Here is a 17,757-nt window from a genome sequence, read left to right as displayed (position 1 = left end):
AGGGCATAGGTTTAAGGTGAAGGGGGAAAAGATTTAATAGGAAACTGAGGGGTAACTTTTTCACACAAAGGGTGGTGGATGTATGGAACAAGCTGCCAGAGGAGGTAGTTGAGGCAGGGAACTATCCCAACATTTAAGAAACATTTAGACAAGTACACGGATAGGGCACCCGAACTAATCAAGAATCTGTCAATCTCCGCCTTTAAAATATCCATTGCTTTGGTCTCCACAGCTGTCTGTGGCAATGAATTCCACAGGTTCACCACCCTCTGACTAAAGTCTGGGAGCTGGCATCAAGTTGACTTTCTGAGGTACTGTGACAATTCTACGCACAGTTCCTCTGTCCCCATCAACCGAATCTAATTTACGAAGGGGAGAAGTTTGCAAATAATCCCTCTTTGCACAAACAAAGTTCAGACAACTGGTGAAGCAGTCAATGCTGAACTTTTGTGGAGATACCAGTTCTTCTGTGGCAATTAATTCCGCAGATTCACCACCCTCCGGCTAAAGATCGAATCAGTTGGAGAAGTGAAAGGAAATGCAAAGCAAAACAGGAGTCTGAAAATGTTCAGCAGGTTGGGCAGCGTCTGTGGATAGAGAAATGGGAACGGGAACCATGTTGGTTTTAATTCAGAGTGGGAGTGGAATGAATAGAATAAGTGGAATCTCTTTGATGGGATGAGCCCAGGCGGTCTTAATGTTTACAGAGCTGTTTGGTTAATGAGGGGACTTGGAAAAAACAAACAAGGACAAATCTGGTTTAGTCTAGTTCAGAGAAACAGCACTGAAACAGGTCGTCCAACCACCATGTCCGCGCTGACCAGCGATCCCCGTACACTAGCACTATCCGACACACATTAGGGACATAGAAACATTGAAAATAGGTGCAGGAGTAGGCCATTCGGCCCTTCGAGCCTGCACCGCCATTCAATATGATCATGGCTGATCATCCAACTCAGTATCCTGTACTTGCCTTCTCTCCATACCCCCTGATCCTTTTAGCCACAAGGGCCACATCTAACTCCCTCTTAAATATAGCCAATGAACTGGCCTCAACTACCTTCTGTGGCAGAGAATTCCAGAGATTCGCCACTCTCTGTGGGAAAAATGTTTTCCTCATCTCGGTCCTAAAAGATTTCCCCCTTATCCTTAAACTGTGACCCCTTGTTCTGGAAGGAGACAATTTACAATTTTACCAAAGCCAATTAACCTGCAAACCTATACGTCTTTGTAGTGTGGGAGGAAACCGAAGCTCCCACTCAATCATGGGGACAGCGTACAAACTCTGTACAGACAACACCCGCGGTCAGGATCGAACCCGGGTCTACGGCGCTGTGAGGCAGCAACAATGGAAATGGCCAGCTCGCTATCAGAGAGTTTCCCTTTGGCCTATCCAACCTCCACTCATTCTTTAGACAGGTTGGAACATGGCAGAGTTCATTGTCCCTTCCCATGCCCCTGGTGAAGTGAATCACAGCTCAACTTCTCAGCACATATAGTTCCCTTTCTTCAATCTGTAAACACAAAACTGCCACACCCAACACCAGCTGGTGGAGGTTCCATTAGATTAGTTTATTGTCACGTGTACCAAGCTACAGTTGTAAAAGTTGTTGTTACATAGAAACATAGACACATAGAAAATAGATGCAGGAGTAGGCCATTCGGCCCTTCGAGCCTGCACCGCCATTCAATATGATCATGGCTGATCATCCCACTCAGTATCCTGTACCTGCCTTCTCTCCATACCCCCTGATCCCTATAGCCACAAGGGCCACATCTAACTCCCTCTTAAATATAGCCAATGAACTGGCCTCAACTACCTTCTGTGGCAGAGAGTTCCAGAGATTCACCACTCTCTGTGTGAAATTTTGTTTTCTCATCTCGGTCCTAAAGGATTTCCCCTTTATCCTTAAACTGTGACCCCTTGTCCTGGACTTCCCCAACATCGGGAACAATCTTCCTGCATCTAGCCTGTCCAACCCCTTAAGAATTTTGTAAGTTTCTATAAGATCCCCCCTCAATCTTCTAAATTCAAGCGAGTACAAGCCGAGTCTATCCAGTCTTTCTTCATATGAAAGTCCTGACATCCCAGGAATCAGTCTGGTGAACCTTCTCTGTACTCCCTCTATGGCTTGTTGCGTGCTAACCAGCCAGCAGAAAGACAATACATGATTACAATCGAGCCATTTGCAGTGTACAGATACGTAATAAGGTAACAACGTCTAGTGCAAGGTAAAGCCAGATCAAGGATAGTCCGAGGGTCCCCGATGAGGTAGATGGTAGTTCAGGACTGCTCTCTGGTTGTGGGAGGATGGTTCAGTTGCCCGATAACAGGCATTCATTTAATTATTAACTCCAACGTACCTTTCTAGCCTGTGCCGAGGGGTCCAATAGGCAAAAGTGAGAAATAGTAGTGAGTCCTTCCAAAAGGGTGAGTGGGTAATCTGGCGGAATGTTTTCTTTCTTTGAAGTCGTCCTGAGGAATGAAATTAAAAAAATGGAAACAAAAGTTAATTGAATGCATTTTGCCCGACCAGTTCAGTTTAATGTCACGTACGTACCGAGGTACAGTGAAAAGCTTTTGAATACATGATTACATATACAGGATTACAGTCGTGCCATTTACAGTGTACAGATACATGATGAGGGAATAACGTTTAGTGCAAGGTAAACTAAACTGTTTTGTAAACTAAACTGTGGTGCAATGTCACATTCTAAAGTTCAAGTTCAGATTTATTTGTCACATGACAATAGACAATAGGTGCAGGAGTAGGCCATTCGGCCCTTCGAGCCAGCACCGCCATTCAATGTGATCATGGCTGATCATCCCCAATCAGTACCCCGTTCCTGCCTTCTTCCCATATCCTCTGACTCCGCTATTTTTAAGAGCCCTATCTAGCTCTCTCTTGAAAGCATCCATAGAACCTGTCTTCACCGCCCTCTGAGGCAGTGAATTCCACAGACTCACCACTCTCTGTGGGGAAAAAGTGTTTCCTCATCTCCGTTCTAAATGGCTTATTCCTTATTCTTAAACTGTGGCCCCTGGTTCTGGACTCCCCCAACATTGGGACCATGTTTCCTGCCTCAGGGGATATGGGGAGAAGGCAGGAACGGGGTACTGATTGGGGATGATCAGCCATGATCACATTGAATGGCGGTGCTGGCTCGAAGGGCCCAATGGCCTACTCCTGCACCTATTGTCTATTGTCTATCCCATTTTCCAGCCTACTCCCCATAACCCTTGACACCGGTTCTAATCATCGATTTGTCTATCGCTGCCTTAAGAATATCCACTGGCTTGGCCTCCACAGCCGTCTGTGGCAAGGAGTTCCACAGATTAACTAACCTCTGACTAAAGGAGGAACTTTGGCGGAGGTGTTAAATGAATATAAAAAGGTACTTCTCTACCTTGCAGTGCTCTTTTTATCTTCACTTTCATACTGTCGAACAAGGTTGTCCAGGTTCCTGCAGACCTGGGCGACAAACGGCGCAACGATGAGTCCCAAGGATTTCCCGAGGTAAGGCAGGGAGAGGGTGACCAGACTGACCCAGGGTGGGTGAATGCTGTACCCGTACTGTGGCTGCAAGGCCCTGACCACAGCAGACACAAACATCCCCTGGGCCGTGATGGGCTGGGACGGCACGTAGCCCATGGCCGTAATGGACGTCTGGAAACTCATGACCTTGTGCCACTCCTTGGAGAGGTCAGACGAGCCCTCCGGGTCATCGGCCGACAGGCCGAGGTGGTGCTCCAGCACAATCAGCACCTGGAGCAATTTGAGGAGCTCGATCTGGAGCGGGTGCTCGCTCCAGACCTGGTCCTCGCCGAAGTTGACCAGGTTTTCCTCCGAGAGGCCCTCGTCGATGAGCTCGTCGCTGGGCTGGCCAAAGCTGAGCGTGTAGCTCCTCTCGCCCAGGTGCATGGAGGCAGAGAGGGCGAGCAGCACGTACTCCTGGACCTTGCACTTGGCCAGCCAGCCGCCGATGGCCCCCAGGCCCCCGCCGTCGGGCGATTTGGCGTTGGCGATCAGCTGCGTCACGATGCGGACCAGGACCTGCACGCTGTTCACCTGGACGTCCCGGTTGCCCAGCAGATCCTTGTGGCTCAGCCGCATCTGGCAGGGGTAATAGGACCTCAAGAAGCTCAAGCAAAGGTACGTCAGCAACTCCATCAACGAGGACTGCCGGTGGCACGAGGGCAACGTCGGGCTCGGAAGCTTCCCGTAGAAGCTCAGACCCACCAGGGACTCCTGGTGGCGGGCCAGGAGATTCAGAATAAGATTCAGCTGGCTGGTGGTGTTGACGTCTACCATGGTGGCGGAGAGGGCCTCGATGAATTCCTTCGGCGTGGTCTTCAACACGGCTTCCAGGACAGAGAAGGCGTACAGAACCCTCTTGGAATCGTACGGCTGGATGTACAGCAAGATGTGTTTAAACAAGGCTTCCACCAAGGCCTGCCTCTCCCTCTGCCGCTTCAGGAGCTTGTCCCGAGTGATCATCTGCATTTCCAGGTCTATGTCTTCCTCATCGCTGGACAGCGACTGTGACATCTGAGTCCGTTCAGAGTCGGTGTGGACCAACATCAATTGGCTTTTGGGCTGTGGGTCTCCGGCGGCCATTTTGTCCAGGTTAGCCCTGTCGTGCAGCAGAAGAGCTTCATCTTCGGTGGTGCTGGTGGTGTCTTGGTTTCCCCGAGACATCGGCGAGGCTGAAGACGTGACCCCCGACGAGAGCGCTCCCGAGCTGGTGTCGATGGACTCCGAGTGTTCGCTGTTGTACTTGCCTTCCTCCGGGTGGCTACTTTGAGGCGGTTCGTGGATGGAGTGATTGCCAACTTTCTTCGGGCCCTGTTTCTGGAGCGTCTTTTCGGGATCTCCTTCCACCTCAGCCCAAAGAGCATCCCTGTCCACCGAGGAAATGTGGGAAATCTTAAAGCTTTCCTCAGAGCTGGTTTCAACCACTTCCAGCGGAGTGCCGAACGCCTTCGGATACGAGGAAACCCTGTTGTACAACAAGCGGAGATCATCTGAAACACAATTGCAGAAACAATTAATACTCCCACTGCCCTTTTCCTGTTGTCCCCTCTCTTCTACCCTCAAAATGTACTGGCATCTCTTTTAACAACCTAACAAGGAACACAGGCAAGATGATTCAAGGTACAATTGTAATTGATCTTGATGGCCATTAATGGTTTAAATAGGGGCAACTGGACTGAATCATCCTGGGTTCAGGCCTATTGTGGGAAGAGGAAGGAGATTATAAGGAGCTGCCCAACATCGCCATCCAAGAAGTGGAGACAAGGAACTGCAGGTGCTGGTTTACCAAGGAATGACAAAATGCTGGAGTAACTCAGCAGGTCAGGCAGCATCCCTGGAGAACAGGAATTGGTGATGTTTCGGGTCAAGAACCTTCTTGGAAAGGAAGCGGGAGAAAAGGATGTGCACTGGGAAGGCACGAGGAAGGGAGAGGGGATAAGAGGGGAGTTACTTAAAATAGGATGTTTCTAGTTCGCTGTTATTACTCTTCACATAGATTGGGTACAATGGCGGAAAGGCAACTTTTAACTATCCGTGCAGTTACACAGCAAGCCATAGGAGCAGAATTAGGCCATTTGGTCCATAAAGTCTGCTCCAACATTCAATCATGGCTGATCTATTTTTTTCGCTCTCAACCCCATTCTCCTGCCTTCTCTCCATAACCTCTGTTGGCCTGAGCTACCTATTATTATTACCTCCCATGACTTTCTTTTTCAGGCACTGGATGGAGTTGCGTTGGGTCTTTGGGTGGAGAAGCAGGAGGAAGACTGGCTCCAGGATCCGAGAGACATCGTTCAAGCTGAGGGCACGGACAAGCCAACCCTGGGCTGCGGCCCCAATCGCTCCGTCCGAACAGTTGAGGCTGTCCAACACCACGAACAGGCACCTGAGCAAAGGGGAAGAAACAGAGAGTGTTAAACTGCTGTAACAACAGAAAGCGCTGATAACAGGGGCGGCACGGTGGCGCAGCGGTAGAGCAACAGCCTTACAGCACCAGAGACCCGGGTTCGATCCTGACTACGGATGCTTGTCTGCACGGAATTTGTACTTTCTCCCCATGACCTGCGTGGGTTTTCTCCCAGATCTCCGGTTTCCTCCCACACTCCAAAGATGTACAGGTTTGTAAGTTAATTGGCTTGGTTATCAATGTTTTTTAAAAAATTGTCCCTAGTGTGTGTAGGATAGTGTTAATGTGCTGACATAGTTGGCTGGTGCGGACTCGGTGGGCCGAAGGGCCTGTTTCCGCGCTGTATCTCTAAACTAAAACTAAATTTAGCAGTGGAAACAGGCCTTTGGCCCACAGATTCTGCACCAACCAGCGATCTCAGCACATTAACACTATCCTACACACTAGGGACAATTGTTACATTACAGGAAGGATGTGGTGTGGACAGGAGGTTTATGAGATTGATGCCTGAACTAGAGGGTATTGGCGACAGGCAGAGTTTGGACAGACTGAAAGAAGTTCATAAAATTATGAAAGGCATGGATTGGGTAGACAATCAGAATCTTTTTCCCCAAAGATGTTAATATCGAATGCTAGAGGGCATAGCTTTAACGTGAGAGGGACAATGTTTAAAGGAGATGTGTAGGCTAATTGTTTGTTTGTTTTTTAAATAGACACAGAGTTTAGTGAGTACCTAGAAATGCATTGCCAGGGGTGGATGTGGTGGAGGCAGATTCGATAGTGGCATTTAAAAGAGTTTGGATAGGCATATGGATATGCAGGAAATGGAGTATGTGCAGGCAGATAAGAGTTGGTCTGGGCATCATGTTCAGCACAAACATTGTGGGCCGAAGGGCCTGTTGCTGTACTGTTTATGTTTGATGTTCAATGATCCTTTGTTCACGAGAGAGCAAGAACAGAGACAAAACAATGTAGGCTTCATCAAATGCCAAGTGGTGTTCAGGGAGAGAGAAACTTGAGCCTAGTAGTAACTTCCTCTCTCATTCGCAGTTTGACCCAAGGCAGTCACTCCACGAAACCAGCCATGCGTTTCCTGTTTTCAGTTTTCTATTTCAGATTTCAGAAGCCAACTTGCTCAGACTATGTTGTACAATGGTGATCTAAAATACTACTCGGTTTATAGACACAAAATGCTGGAGCAACTCAGCGGGACGGGCAGCATCTCTGGAGAGAAGGAATGGGTGACGTTTCAGGTCGAGACCCTTCTGTAGACTGTCTGAAGTTCACAGCAAACCAGCATCCACAGTTCTTTCCTACACATACTACTCTGATTACTGGGCATAGACCACTGCCCCAAGTATTGGGAGTGCTCAGCATGCTGTTTTCTTCCTCTTTTTGCTGCTTCTCTGCCTTTCTCAAAGGTGCTGATTCAATCCAGAGCTGACTTTCTGGGTCATGGGACTTCATGGGCTTAGCCGGCTCAGACAGTGCTTGTGTTATATACTCAACATTTCTCATCGACATAGGACGTGCTCTGACTCACTGAATCTACAATCTCATTCATCCATTTTGGGACGGCACGGTGGCGCCGTGGTAGAGTTGCTGCCTTACAGCTCCTGAGACCCGGGTTCGATCCTGACTACAGGTGCTCTCTGTACGGAGTCTGTACATTCTCCCCGTGACCTGCGTGGGTTTTCCCCCGGGTGCTCCGGTTTCCTCCCACACTCCAAAGATGTACAGGTTTGTAGGTTAAATTGCTTCGGTAAAAATTGTAAATGATCAATTTAGTGTGTTGAATCATGTGGGATCGCTGGTCGGCACAGACTGGGCGGACCTATTTCCGTGCTGTATCTCCAAACTACACGGTAATCTAATCTCCCGCAACATGCTACCCCAACAAGCAACTCCACACTGATTCCCCTATCAGCGACTCTCAATAAAAAGGGCTGGATACAAACTCAGAGGATCTGCAGACTGGTCGATTTTCCTTTTGGCTCCACAACGTTACCTATCAAATGAACGAGTACAGAACGATGTCCTGTTTCCTTGAATGTCCCTGGTGAAATGCCACAAGACCGAAAACCTAAAGAGAGCTTCCAATCGGATTCCCTGGGAGAGAGAGAAAGAAAAAACAGGGGAATGATGAGTGATGGACACACATTATGTTTGTTCAACAAGCCATGATAGATCAGCCATGACTGAATGGCGGAGCAGACTTGATGGGCCGAATGGCCTAATTCTGCTCTTATAACTTATGAACAGAAACTTTCATCTTTCATCTTTCATTTTCAGTAACTTTATATAACTGAAGCATTTGATTCGGAGTTTTACACAATTCCCCCAAAGTATTGATTCCAGCAGTGGTTCGAGTTGAGACCATCAACTTTTTCAGTTAACTAATCTGCAGCAATACAGCAGCAGATACCATCTGGCCACGCTGAGATGAGAACGACTGCGTCTGATTTTGACACATTTATGCTCTAACTGCAATGTTAGGCAGAGGTGTGTTATTATACAAGAAAGATAATCGAATACCATGGTTAAGGCAGAGAAAGACTAAGTCATGAGACCCAAGAGGGGGAAGAGGTCTTCTAAGAAGTGTCAAGAGCAATCAATCCTAAACTCTTTTACCAAATTGGCTTAATACCCAAGTTGCTACACTTAGAGGTTTGGAGGTAGATGCTATGACAACATATAACTACCCAACTACAAAGGGACACGAAAATGGCAGAAATGAACTTGACTGACAGTGTAAAACTCCTATTGGAAGAAATTAGAATGAATAGGAGCAAAGTGGGACCTGAAACAAAGATTTATCACGTTATTGTACACTGAATAAGCAAGATATGCCAGAGTGACACAGCAGGCCGGGCAGCATCCCTGGAGAACATGGATAGATGACATTTGGGTCCGGGACCCTTCAGACCCAACCCAAAACGTCAACTGTCCATGTTCTCCTGGGATGTTGCCTGACCTGCTGAGTTACTCCAGCATTTTGTGTCTTTCCTTGGTAAGCCACATCTGCAGTTCCTTGTTCCTGCTGTACGGATACGAACTGGTGACGAGGGCAGGAACTGGGAAAATCATTCGAAAGGACACCGACTCTCCCCTCAACCCCCAACACCGACTATGGGTCCCAGAAAACCCCAAGTCTGACTGAGATTAATTAGAGTGTGTCACACAGGTAGTACTTGGCAGAGACTACCGCTCAAAATACTAGGAGCGCTATTCTTCCTCCCATTACGTCCCTGCTTTTCTCAAAGATGCCGATTCATAAGGTCATAAGTGATAAGAGCAGAGTTAGGCCATTCAGCCCATCACCCGAATTAATCAAGAATCTATCCATCTCTGTCTTAAAAATATCCATTGACTTGGCCTCCACAGAACTCTGTGGCAAAGAACTCCACAGATTCACCACCCTCTGACTAAAGACATTCCTCTTCAGCGCCTTCTTAGAGGAACGTCCTTTAATTCTGAGGCTATAACCTATAGTCCTAGACTCTCCCACTAGTGGAAACATCTTCTCCACATCCACTCTATCCAAGCCTTTCATTATTCTGTACATTTCAATGAGGTCCCCCCTCATTCTTCTAAACTCCAGCGAGGACAGGCCCAGTGCCGACAAACGTTCATCTTAGTTTAACCCACTCCATTCAATCTGGAGATGACATCCTGGGCCAAAGGATGTCAGGCATGAGCCGGCTCAGACTGCTTGTGTTATATACTCTTCAACATTTCTCATTGACATAGGACGTGTTTTGACACTTCGCTAGTTTTCAATCTTATTCAACAGAAGAGTTGCTGCCTCAAGGCACCAGAGACCCGGGTTAGATCCTATGGGCGGTGTCCGTACGCAGTTAGCAATCTTCAAGAGCTCGCATTATAATCACGAGTTGGAAGAAAGCCAAATATTGGTGACGTGCCCAGTGCAAATAATCTGCATACCAGCCTCAGAGCATCTGGCACCAACGTAACTTCAGGTAACAGGGAAACTAAACTGGCCATTCTGGATTAATTTGAACCATAAACGAAACAAAGAATAATAACCACAATGAATAACAAGCGAGTTAGTAAGCAAGAAAACCATGCGCTTCTGTGACTCAAAGAAACCCAAGACACGCAAGCTCCGCTAATTACCAAGACTACTTTTAACTCATATCACCAGCAGTAGAATTCTAAATCCATTCAGATTTTCCAGTGAATTCACCACTTAGTGCAAGCGTTGACAGAGTTGACATTCAATGTAATTTACTTTTTTAAGTTTAAAGATACAGCGAGAAAACAGGCCCTTCGGCCCATCGAGTCCGCACCGGCCAGCGATCTCCACACATTAACACTACCCAACAGACACTAGGAACAATTTTTTAAGCATTTATAATGTTTAACATTTATAACCAAACCAAGTGTTGTACTTCCGGTGGCGCTGGTGCCAGCAGCCTCCACCTTCAGCCCGGTATCTTTTTGTTTTTTTGTTTTTTTAGTTATGTTAAAGTGTATTTTTTATGTTTTTTAAAATGTCTTTATGTGGGGGAAGAGGGCACGGTAAGGGGGATACCGTCCTTCGGTCGCTTCCTGGAGAAGACGCGACTATTATTCGAGTCGCCCCCCCCCCCCCCCCCCCAGCGGCCTACCTACTGGATTGGCGCGGCCTTTCCTGCCGGGATCGACCAGAGCTCCAGCAGCGGCGGGACAGCGCTGTAACATCGCGGGGCTGGCGATGCCTTACCGGGGATCGCCGTCTGGAGCCCGGAGTGCTGGACCTGCTGCACCGACATCATGGAGCTGCGGTTTGCGGAGCTCCCAACGCGGGCGGCGCTGATCAACAACGCGGGGTCCTGCGACTCTGCCCGGCTCGGCCTGCGGACTCGGGAGCTGCGGACTCGGGAGCTGCGGGAGGCGGCTGATCAGGAGGTCCGGGCCGCTGAGGAGGAGGATGTTCACCGTCGGGGATCGGCGTCGGAGTTCCACTAGCCCGGCGTGAGGGCCTGAACATCGGGCCGCCCGGTGCGGCGACTGCGGGTGCTCGGAAGGCCCAGACCACGGATGAACATCTGGGAAGATCGGAGGGGAGGCTGGCTGGACTAATGGTGCCTTCCTCACCTTGGTGCCACTGTGTTATGTTGTGTCGTGGACTTTCTGTGTTTGTGCTTTTCTTTTTTTAATTCAATTTTATTTTTAATATGTTTTATTATTTATTGTTTATTTATTTTTATGATACTGCCTGTAAGGAAAATTCATTTCGTTGTCTCTAATTGAGACAATGACAATAAATTTGAATACAATACAATACAATTAACCTACAAACCTGTACGTCTTCAGAGAGTGGGAGGAAACCGGAGATCCCGGAGAAAGCCCACCCAGATCACAAGGAGAACGTACAAACTCCGTGCTGACAAGCACCCGTAGTCAGGATCGAACCCGGGCGTCTGGCACTGTAAGGTAGTAGTTCTCCCGCTACGCCACCATGCCACCCAGTTATCAGCTGTTACAGGAGTTTAACACTGTCTGTTTCCTCCTGTTAGTCAGGTGCCTGCTTGTGGTGTTGGACAGCCTCAACTGTTCGGGTGGAGCGATTGGGGCCGCAGCCCATGGTTGGGTGGGTGTCTGGTGCTACAAGCGCTGGAAGGCAGCAGCTCTACCGCCGTGCCACCGTGACAGCCATTTGTGGGGAATCGCTGGACACAACACAATGATCCAGACATATCGCTGGTCTATTTCTCTGGTCTGCCCGTGCATACATTTATTTGGCATGACAGGGTCCAGAGGGGACTGAAGGGTTATATCACGAGGATGCCCGTCCCCAATTTGCCCTGAAAAGCTACGGCAGAGCTTTGCCCCATTAAACGTAGAACAGTGCAGCACAGGAACAGACCCTTCGGCCCAACATGTTCACGCCGAACATGACACTGAGTTAAAAAGCTCTCTATCTACACGTTTAGTTTAGCTTCCAGTTACAGCGTGGAAACAGGCTCTTTGGCCCACTGACTCCGTGCCGAACCAGCGATCACCATACATTAACACTATCTTATACACACCAGGAACAATTTACAATTGTACCCAGCCAATTAACCTACAAACCTGTAGGTCTTTGGATAGTGGGAGGAAACCGGAGCTCCCGGAGAAAACCTACGCAGGTCATGGGGAGAAGGTACAAAGTCTGTGTCGACATCACACGTGGTCAGGATCGAACCCGGGTCTCTGGCGTTGCAAGGCAGCAACTCTACCGCTGCGCCACCAGGCCACCTGATCCACACCCCTCCATTCCCTGCATATCTTTGCACTTAGCTAAAAGCTTTTTAAATGCCACTGTCATTATCAACCTTCAACACCACCCCTAGCAACATGTTCCAGGCACGCAACACCCTCTGTGTAAAAAAAAAAAACATCCTTGTACATCTCTGCCTCTCACACCTGAAAGTTGTGCCCTCTAGTCTTTGACATCTCCACACTGGGGAAAAAACATTCTGACAGTCAACCCTATCTGTGCCTCCCATCGTGTTATACACTTCTATCAGGTCTCCCCTCAGCTTCTGACGCTCCATAGATGGCAACAGAATCCTACGGAAGATTGCATGAAAAGCAACTCAGAAGGGAGACAAGATTAACATTTGGGATATTTATCAAACGAAGTAGCAATGGGACATGTTTGTAATCTTAGATAAACACAAAAAGCTGGATAAACTCAGCAGGTCAGACATCATCTCTGGAAAAAATGAATACATGACGAATTGGGTTGAGACCCTTCTTCAGAATTTTAGAACTTGCTGCAAATTTGCAATGTGTTTGAACCGAATATTTGGAAAAGAGAAACTCACTTTATTTTTGTGAAGCAAGGCCTGGCAGATGATGTCCTCACAAAGGTTGGCAGATGGGGCGAGGCAATGTAACTTGTAAAAGAGTTCCACGCAGGTACTGTGGTGCTCCCTGCTCTCCTTATCCAGCTGATTCCACAACACATACGCCGCTCGCTGGTTTCAAGCAGTTGGCAAAACAACAAGCATGAAAATTACACATCGAATGAACACAACACTTAAAACAATCATAACCATAACCATAATAATTTATTAACCAAGTATGTTTTGCAGCATACAAGAAATTTTATTTGCCATACGGTCATTATACCAATAAAAAAGCAAGAGAACACATTAAATACATTTTTACATAAACATCCACCACAGCGACTCCTCCACATTCCTCACTGTGATGGAAGGCGAAAAAAAGTTCAATCTCTTCCCTTCTTTGTTCTCCTGCGGTCGGGAGCTTCGAGCCTTAAATTGACGGGACAATCTTGGCTCCCGTAGCCGGTGGCGTCGGGTCGATCAAGCTCCTGCATAGAGGGGAATCTCAGTTCCCCCGTGCCAGGCGATCTGACCCCGGGTCGGGGCTGGTCAAAATCTTCTGCACGGTTTGGAGCTTCCCGACATCGGTCTCGAACCGAGACTGCGAGCTCCTCGATGGTGAAATCCACAGGCCACGGACATGGAGCGTTGATCCCAGGCAAGGGATCGGCTCCGATGGTAAGTCCACGTTCCCGCGGTGGGGCCCAAAGTCAGTCCCGAGCAAGGCCGCCAGCTCCATGATGTTAGGCCGCAGAGTGACCGGAGATACGATCCGGAAAACAATCGCATCTCCGGCAGGGTAAGAGATTGAAAAAAAGTTTTCCCCGACCCCCTCCCCCACATAAAAAAAACAGAGAACATTAACACAGACTTTTAAAACACACTAAAAATAACAAAATAAGAGGAAAAGACAGACTGTTGGTGAAGCTGCCATCGTGTGGCTCCCCTAGTGGAATTTGCACATGGTTGGACATGGTGAAGGCTTCGCCGTCTACAATGTCAATGGATTTAGTTTTAATACCTCAAAGTCATTGACTATTTAGTATGTCCCCCTTTAAATCAGTTCAAAGGTTGGAACATTATTTTGTTTTGCTGAAATGTTTAAAGAGTAATGCTTTATAAATTCGCACAGTTTAAATATTATGAGATGTGAAAACTAAATGAATAATGATTACTAAGTTTTCGTTACTATCAGCTTAATTCCTATTCATGATAGCAATTGAAATTTAATCCCTCTAGCCAAGATTTTATTTAAATAACTGGAAGTACCTAATTTTTCTCCACTAAATTAGTTTAGTTTAGACATACAGTGTGGAAATAGGCCCTTAGGCCAACCGAGTCCGCACCGACCAGCGATCACTCGTACACTAGTTCTATTCTACACACTAGGGACAATTTACGGAGGCCAAATAACCTACAAACCTGCACATCTTTGGCATGTGGGAGGAAACCAGAGCACCCAGAGAAAACCCAAGCGGTCACAGGGAGAAAGAACAAACTCCGTACAGACTGCACCCATAGCTAGGATCGAACCCGGGTCTCTGGCGCTGCAAGGCAGCAACTCTACCGTTGGCCCTGCCACTGGCCCACTGTGTTGCCTGTTCACAGTTCATATTTTTAATGAGTATTTTTTTAAAGCCAAAAATGAAAGCCACATGTACGTTGCATCAATTTTGTACAGCTAAAACAAGCCTTTATTTTAGAACATCTTGGATGTAGTTTTCAATTTTTGTTCCTTGGGAGTTTTGTTATTAATTTTGACAAAAATCTAGTTAGTTAAAATATATTGGCAAATGTATCATTTCTATAATTAATTTGTAACAATAGGTAGTGGATGGAAGTAGTTGAGGCAGCGTTTAAGAAACAATTAAACAGGTACATGGATAGGACAGTTTTGGAGGGATATGGGCCAAACGCAGGCAGGTGGGACTAGTGTAGCTTGGACTTTGGTCGGTGTGGGCAAGTTGGGCTGAAGGGCCTGTTTCCACACTGTATCACTCTATGACTAATAATAAATAACAGCAGAATATTCAGGATGGTTGCTGCCACCTGCAATTCTCAGAGTCATTCCACTGTGTCCACTGTCCACAAACTAACTCATATGCTGAAAGGTCCAAGATTCATTTTCAAAGCCACATTCGTGGAGTAAAATGCACTGTGGCCATTTTTAAGGTGCTTGCCAACTAGGAGTTTTTTTTCCATAGAACATAGATAGGTGCAGTACAGCTGAACTAATCTCATCTCCTGCACATGACCCACACCAACTCAATTCCCTGCTTATCTATGCACCAGTCAAACAGCCTCTTAAAACACCACTGCCTACCGTTTCTGCCTCCTTTATCAGCCTTGGCAGCGTGTTCCACACACCCACCACTATCTTAAAACAAAACATTTGCCTTGCCCATCTCCTTTAAAGTTTGCCCCTCCCACCATATAGCTACGCTTTCTCGTATTTGATATTTTCACCTGAAAAGGTTCTGTCTACCCTGTTTAAGTCTCCCACAATTTTACAGGAACCATAGCAGAAGCGTCCACGTCGTGGGGCTGGAAACTGGAAGTATCCTGAGCTAATTCTGCTACCACCATCATCAACAAGTGATGGCTCCCACTGATTGTCGCCGGAGGTTTGCGTCCTTTTCAGGACGGGCGATGACAGCGATGTGAACATTTGAAACACGGAAGGTGCACACGAAGGAAGACAAATCATTTAACATACTTCTATCAGCCTCTGATGCTCCAGAGAAAACAATCCAAGTTTGTCCAACCTATTCTTATAGCTAACACCCTCTAATCCAAGCAGCATCCTGGTAAACCTCCTCTGCACCCTTTCTGAAGCCTCCACTTGGCAAACAGAGCTGCATACAGTGCTCCAAGGGGGTCCACCCAAAGTCCTACAAAACCTCATGACTTATGGACTCTTAAGAGTTAGTATTTTACTTTTATGCATCTTCAGTATGAAATTCCACATATAACCATATAACAATTACAGCACGGAAACAGGCCATCTCGGCCCTACGAGTCCGTGCCGAACACTTATTTTCCCCTAGTCCCATCTACCTGCACTCGGACCATAACCCTCCATTCTTTTCCCATCCATATACCTATCCAATTTATTTTTAAATGCTAAAATCGAACCTGCCTCCACCACTTCCACTGGAAGCTCATTCCACACAGCTACCACTCTCTGAGTAAAGAAGTTCCCCCTCATGTTACCCCTGAACTTCTGTCCCTTAATTCTGAAGTCATGTCCTCTTGTTTGAATCTTCCCTACTCTCAATGGGAAATGCTTATCCACGTCAACTCTGTCTATCCCTCTCATCATTTTAAAGACCTCTATCAAGTCCCCCCTTAACCTTCTGCGCTCCAAAGAATAAAGACCTAACTTGTTCAACCTTTCTCTGTAACTTAGTTGCTGAGACCCAGGCAACATTCTAGTAAATCTCCTCTGTACTCTCTCTATTTTGTTGACATCCTTCCTATAATTGGGCGACCAAAATTGTACCCCATACTCCAGAATTGGTCTCACCAATGCCTTGTACAATTTTAACATTACATCCCAACTTCTATACTCAATATTCATGGTAAAGATTGCAAAATTTCAAATTTTTTAAGTTTAGCCTTCTAAATTAAAAAAAGTGGAAGTAAAATACCTGATAGAAATTGGTGCTCTCCGCAATTAGCTTCAGAGTTGCTTGTGTGACAGGTGGTGCAGTGATCATTTGCAATTTCTCAAGGAACGCTCTGTATTCAGAACTTTTGTAACGCTTGACCTTGTCTTCGATAACAAGCGCTAAGGAGTGAGAGTGATTGATGATTTCCAGCAGAGTGGATATGGCTACGTTCTGTATGTGGCAGTCGCTGATGCAGCAAGACAGGGTCATGAGGGACTTCAGCCAGAGAGGAAGGCAAGCATCGCCATCACCTGCGGGATTCAAAACAGGCGGAGACATACAGCTCGTCACTCTCAAAAGGACGAAAGATCATTAACTCGCACGTCACTGTAGCTCCGACGGTCAACGAGGAAGGAGATGCAGACATGATTATGCACCAAGAGTGATACAGTACAGAAACAGGCCCTTCGGCCCATAGAGTTTGCGCCGACCAGCGATCACCCCGTCCACTAACACGATCCCACACACACTTGGGACAATTTACAATTTTACCGAAGCCAATTGACTAACAAACCCGCATATCTTTGGAGTGTGGGAGGAAACCAGAACTATGTTTCTATGTCTATGTTTCTATCGAGACCAGAACCGGGGGCCACAGTCTTAGAATAAAGGGGAGGCCATTTAAGACTGAGGCGAGAAAAAAAATTTTCACCCAGAGAGTTGTGAGTTTGTGGAATTCCCTGCCACAGAGGGCAGTGGAGGCCAAATCACTGGATAGATTTAAGAGAGAGTTCGATAGAGCTCTTGGGGCTAGTGGAATCAAGAGATATGGGGAGAAGGCAGGCACGGGTTATTGATTGGGGACAATCAGCTATGATCACAATGAATGGCGGTGCTGGCTCGAAGGGCCGAATGGCCTCCTCCTGCACCTATTTTCTATGTAACATCCAAAGGAAACCCATGATTTGACAGGGAGAACATGCAAACGTCACTGTGGAAGAAACATTTATATCCTTTGTTTAATTTTGATTGGAATTGAACAAGGTAACGAAAGGGTGTATTGGAGAAAAGAAATGGAAATCTTTGTCCTGACCAGGTGTAGAAGAGAATCCGTGGGAAGCAGCAAAGGAGATTAGATGTTCTTACCTCCTGTTTGGGAATATGTTGGATGGTAATGTAAGCATGAAATAGTTTAGCTGATAATGAAGTTCGTTTACATTCCTGAGAAGTTACAGTGGATCACCCGCGCCCCCTACAGCTAGTAGCGTAGATACGTTGTAGTATATGGGAGGCTTATGACCGGCTCGGAAATGGGGATGGTGACGTGGGCCGCTTGAAAGATGAGATAGAATAATGTCAAGATT

The 17,757-nt window shown here is 47.0% G+C and overlaps 1 protein-coding gene across 1 annotated transcript in view; it reads right to left on the bottom strand.

Annotated features, from left to right (window-relative positions):
- Positions 1–17,757, bottom strand: part of dop1b (DOP1 leucine zipper like protein B) — a 124,456-nt gene that overhangs the window by 54,874 nt on the left and 51,825 nt on the right. Inside the window, 6 exon segments of the mRNA XM_033032433.1 lie at positions 2,365–2,476; positions 3,409–5,026; positions 5,732–5,922; positions 7,952–8,052; positions 12,759–12,911; positions 16,433–16,704. Of these exon segments, the coding sequence (XP_032888324.1) occupies positions 2,365–2,476; positions 3,409–5,026; positions 5,732–5,922; positions 7,952–8,052; positions 12,759–12,911; positions 16,433–16,704 (2,447 nt within the window).

The sequence above is a fragment of the Amblyraja radiata genome, chromosome 14 (assembly GCF_010909765.2).
Source record: "Amblyraja radiata isolate CabotCenter1 chromosome 14, sAmbRad1.1.pri, whole genome shotgun sequence".
NCBI classification, from domain to species: Eukaryota; Metazoa; Chordata; class Chondrichthyes; order Rajiformes; family Rajidae; genus Amblyraja; species Amblyraja radiata.
The sequence above is the reverse complement of the archived record's forward strand: the minus strand, read 5'-3'. Positions and strand labels throughout refer to the sequence as shown.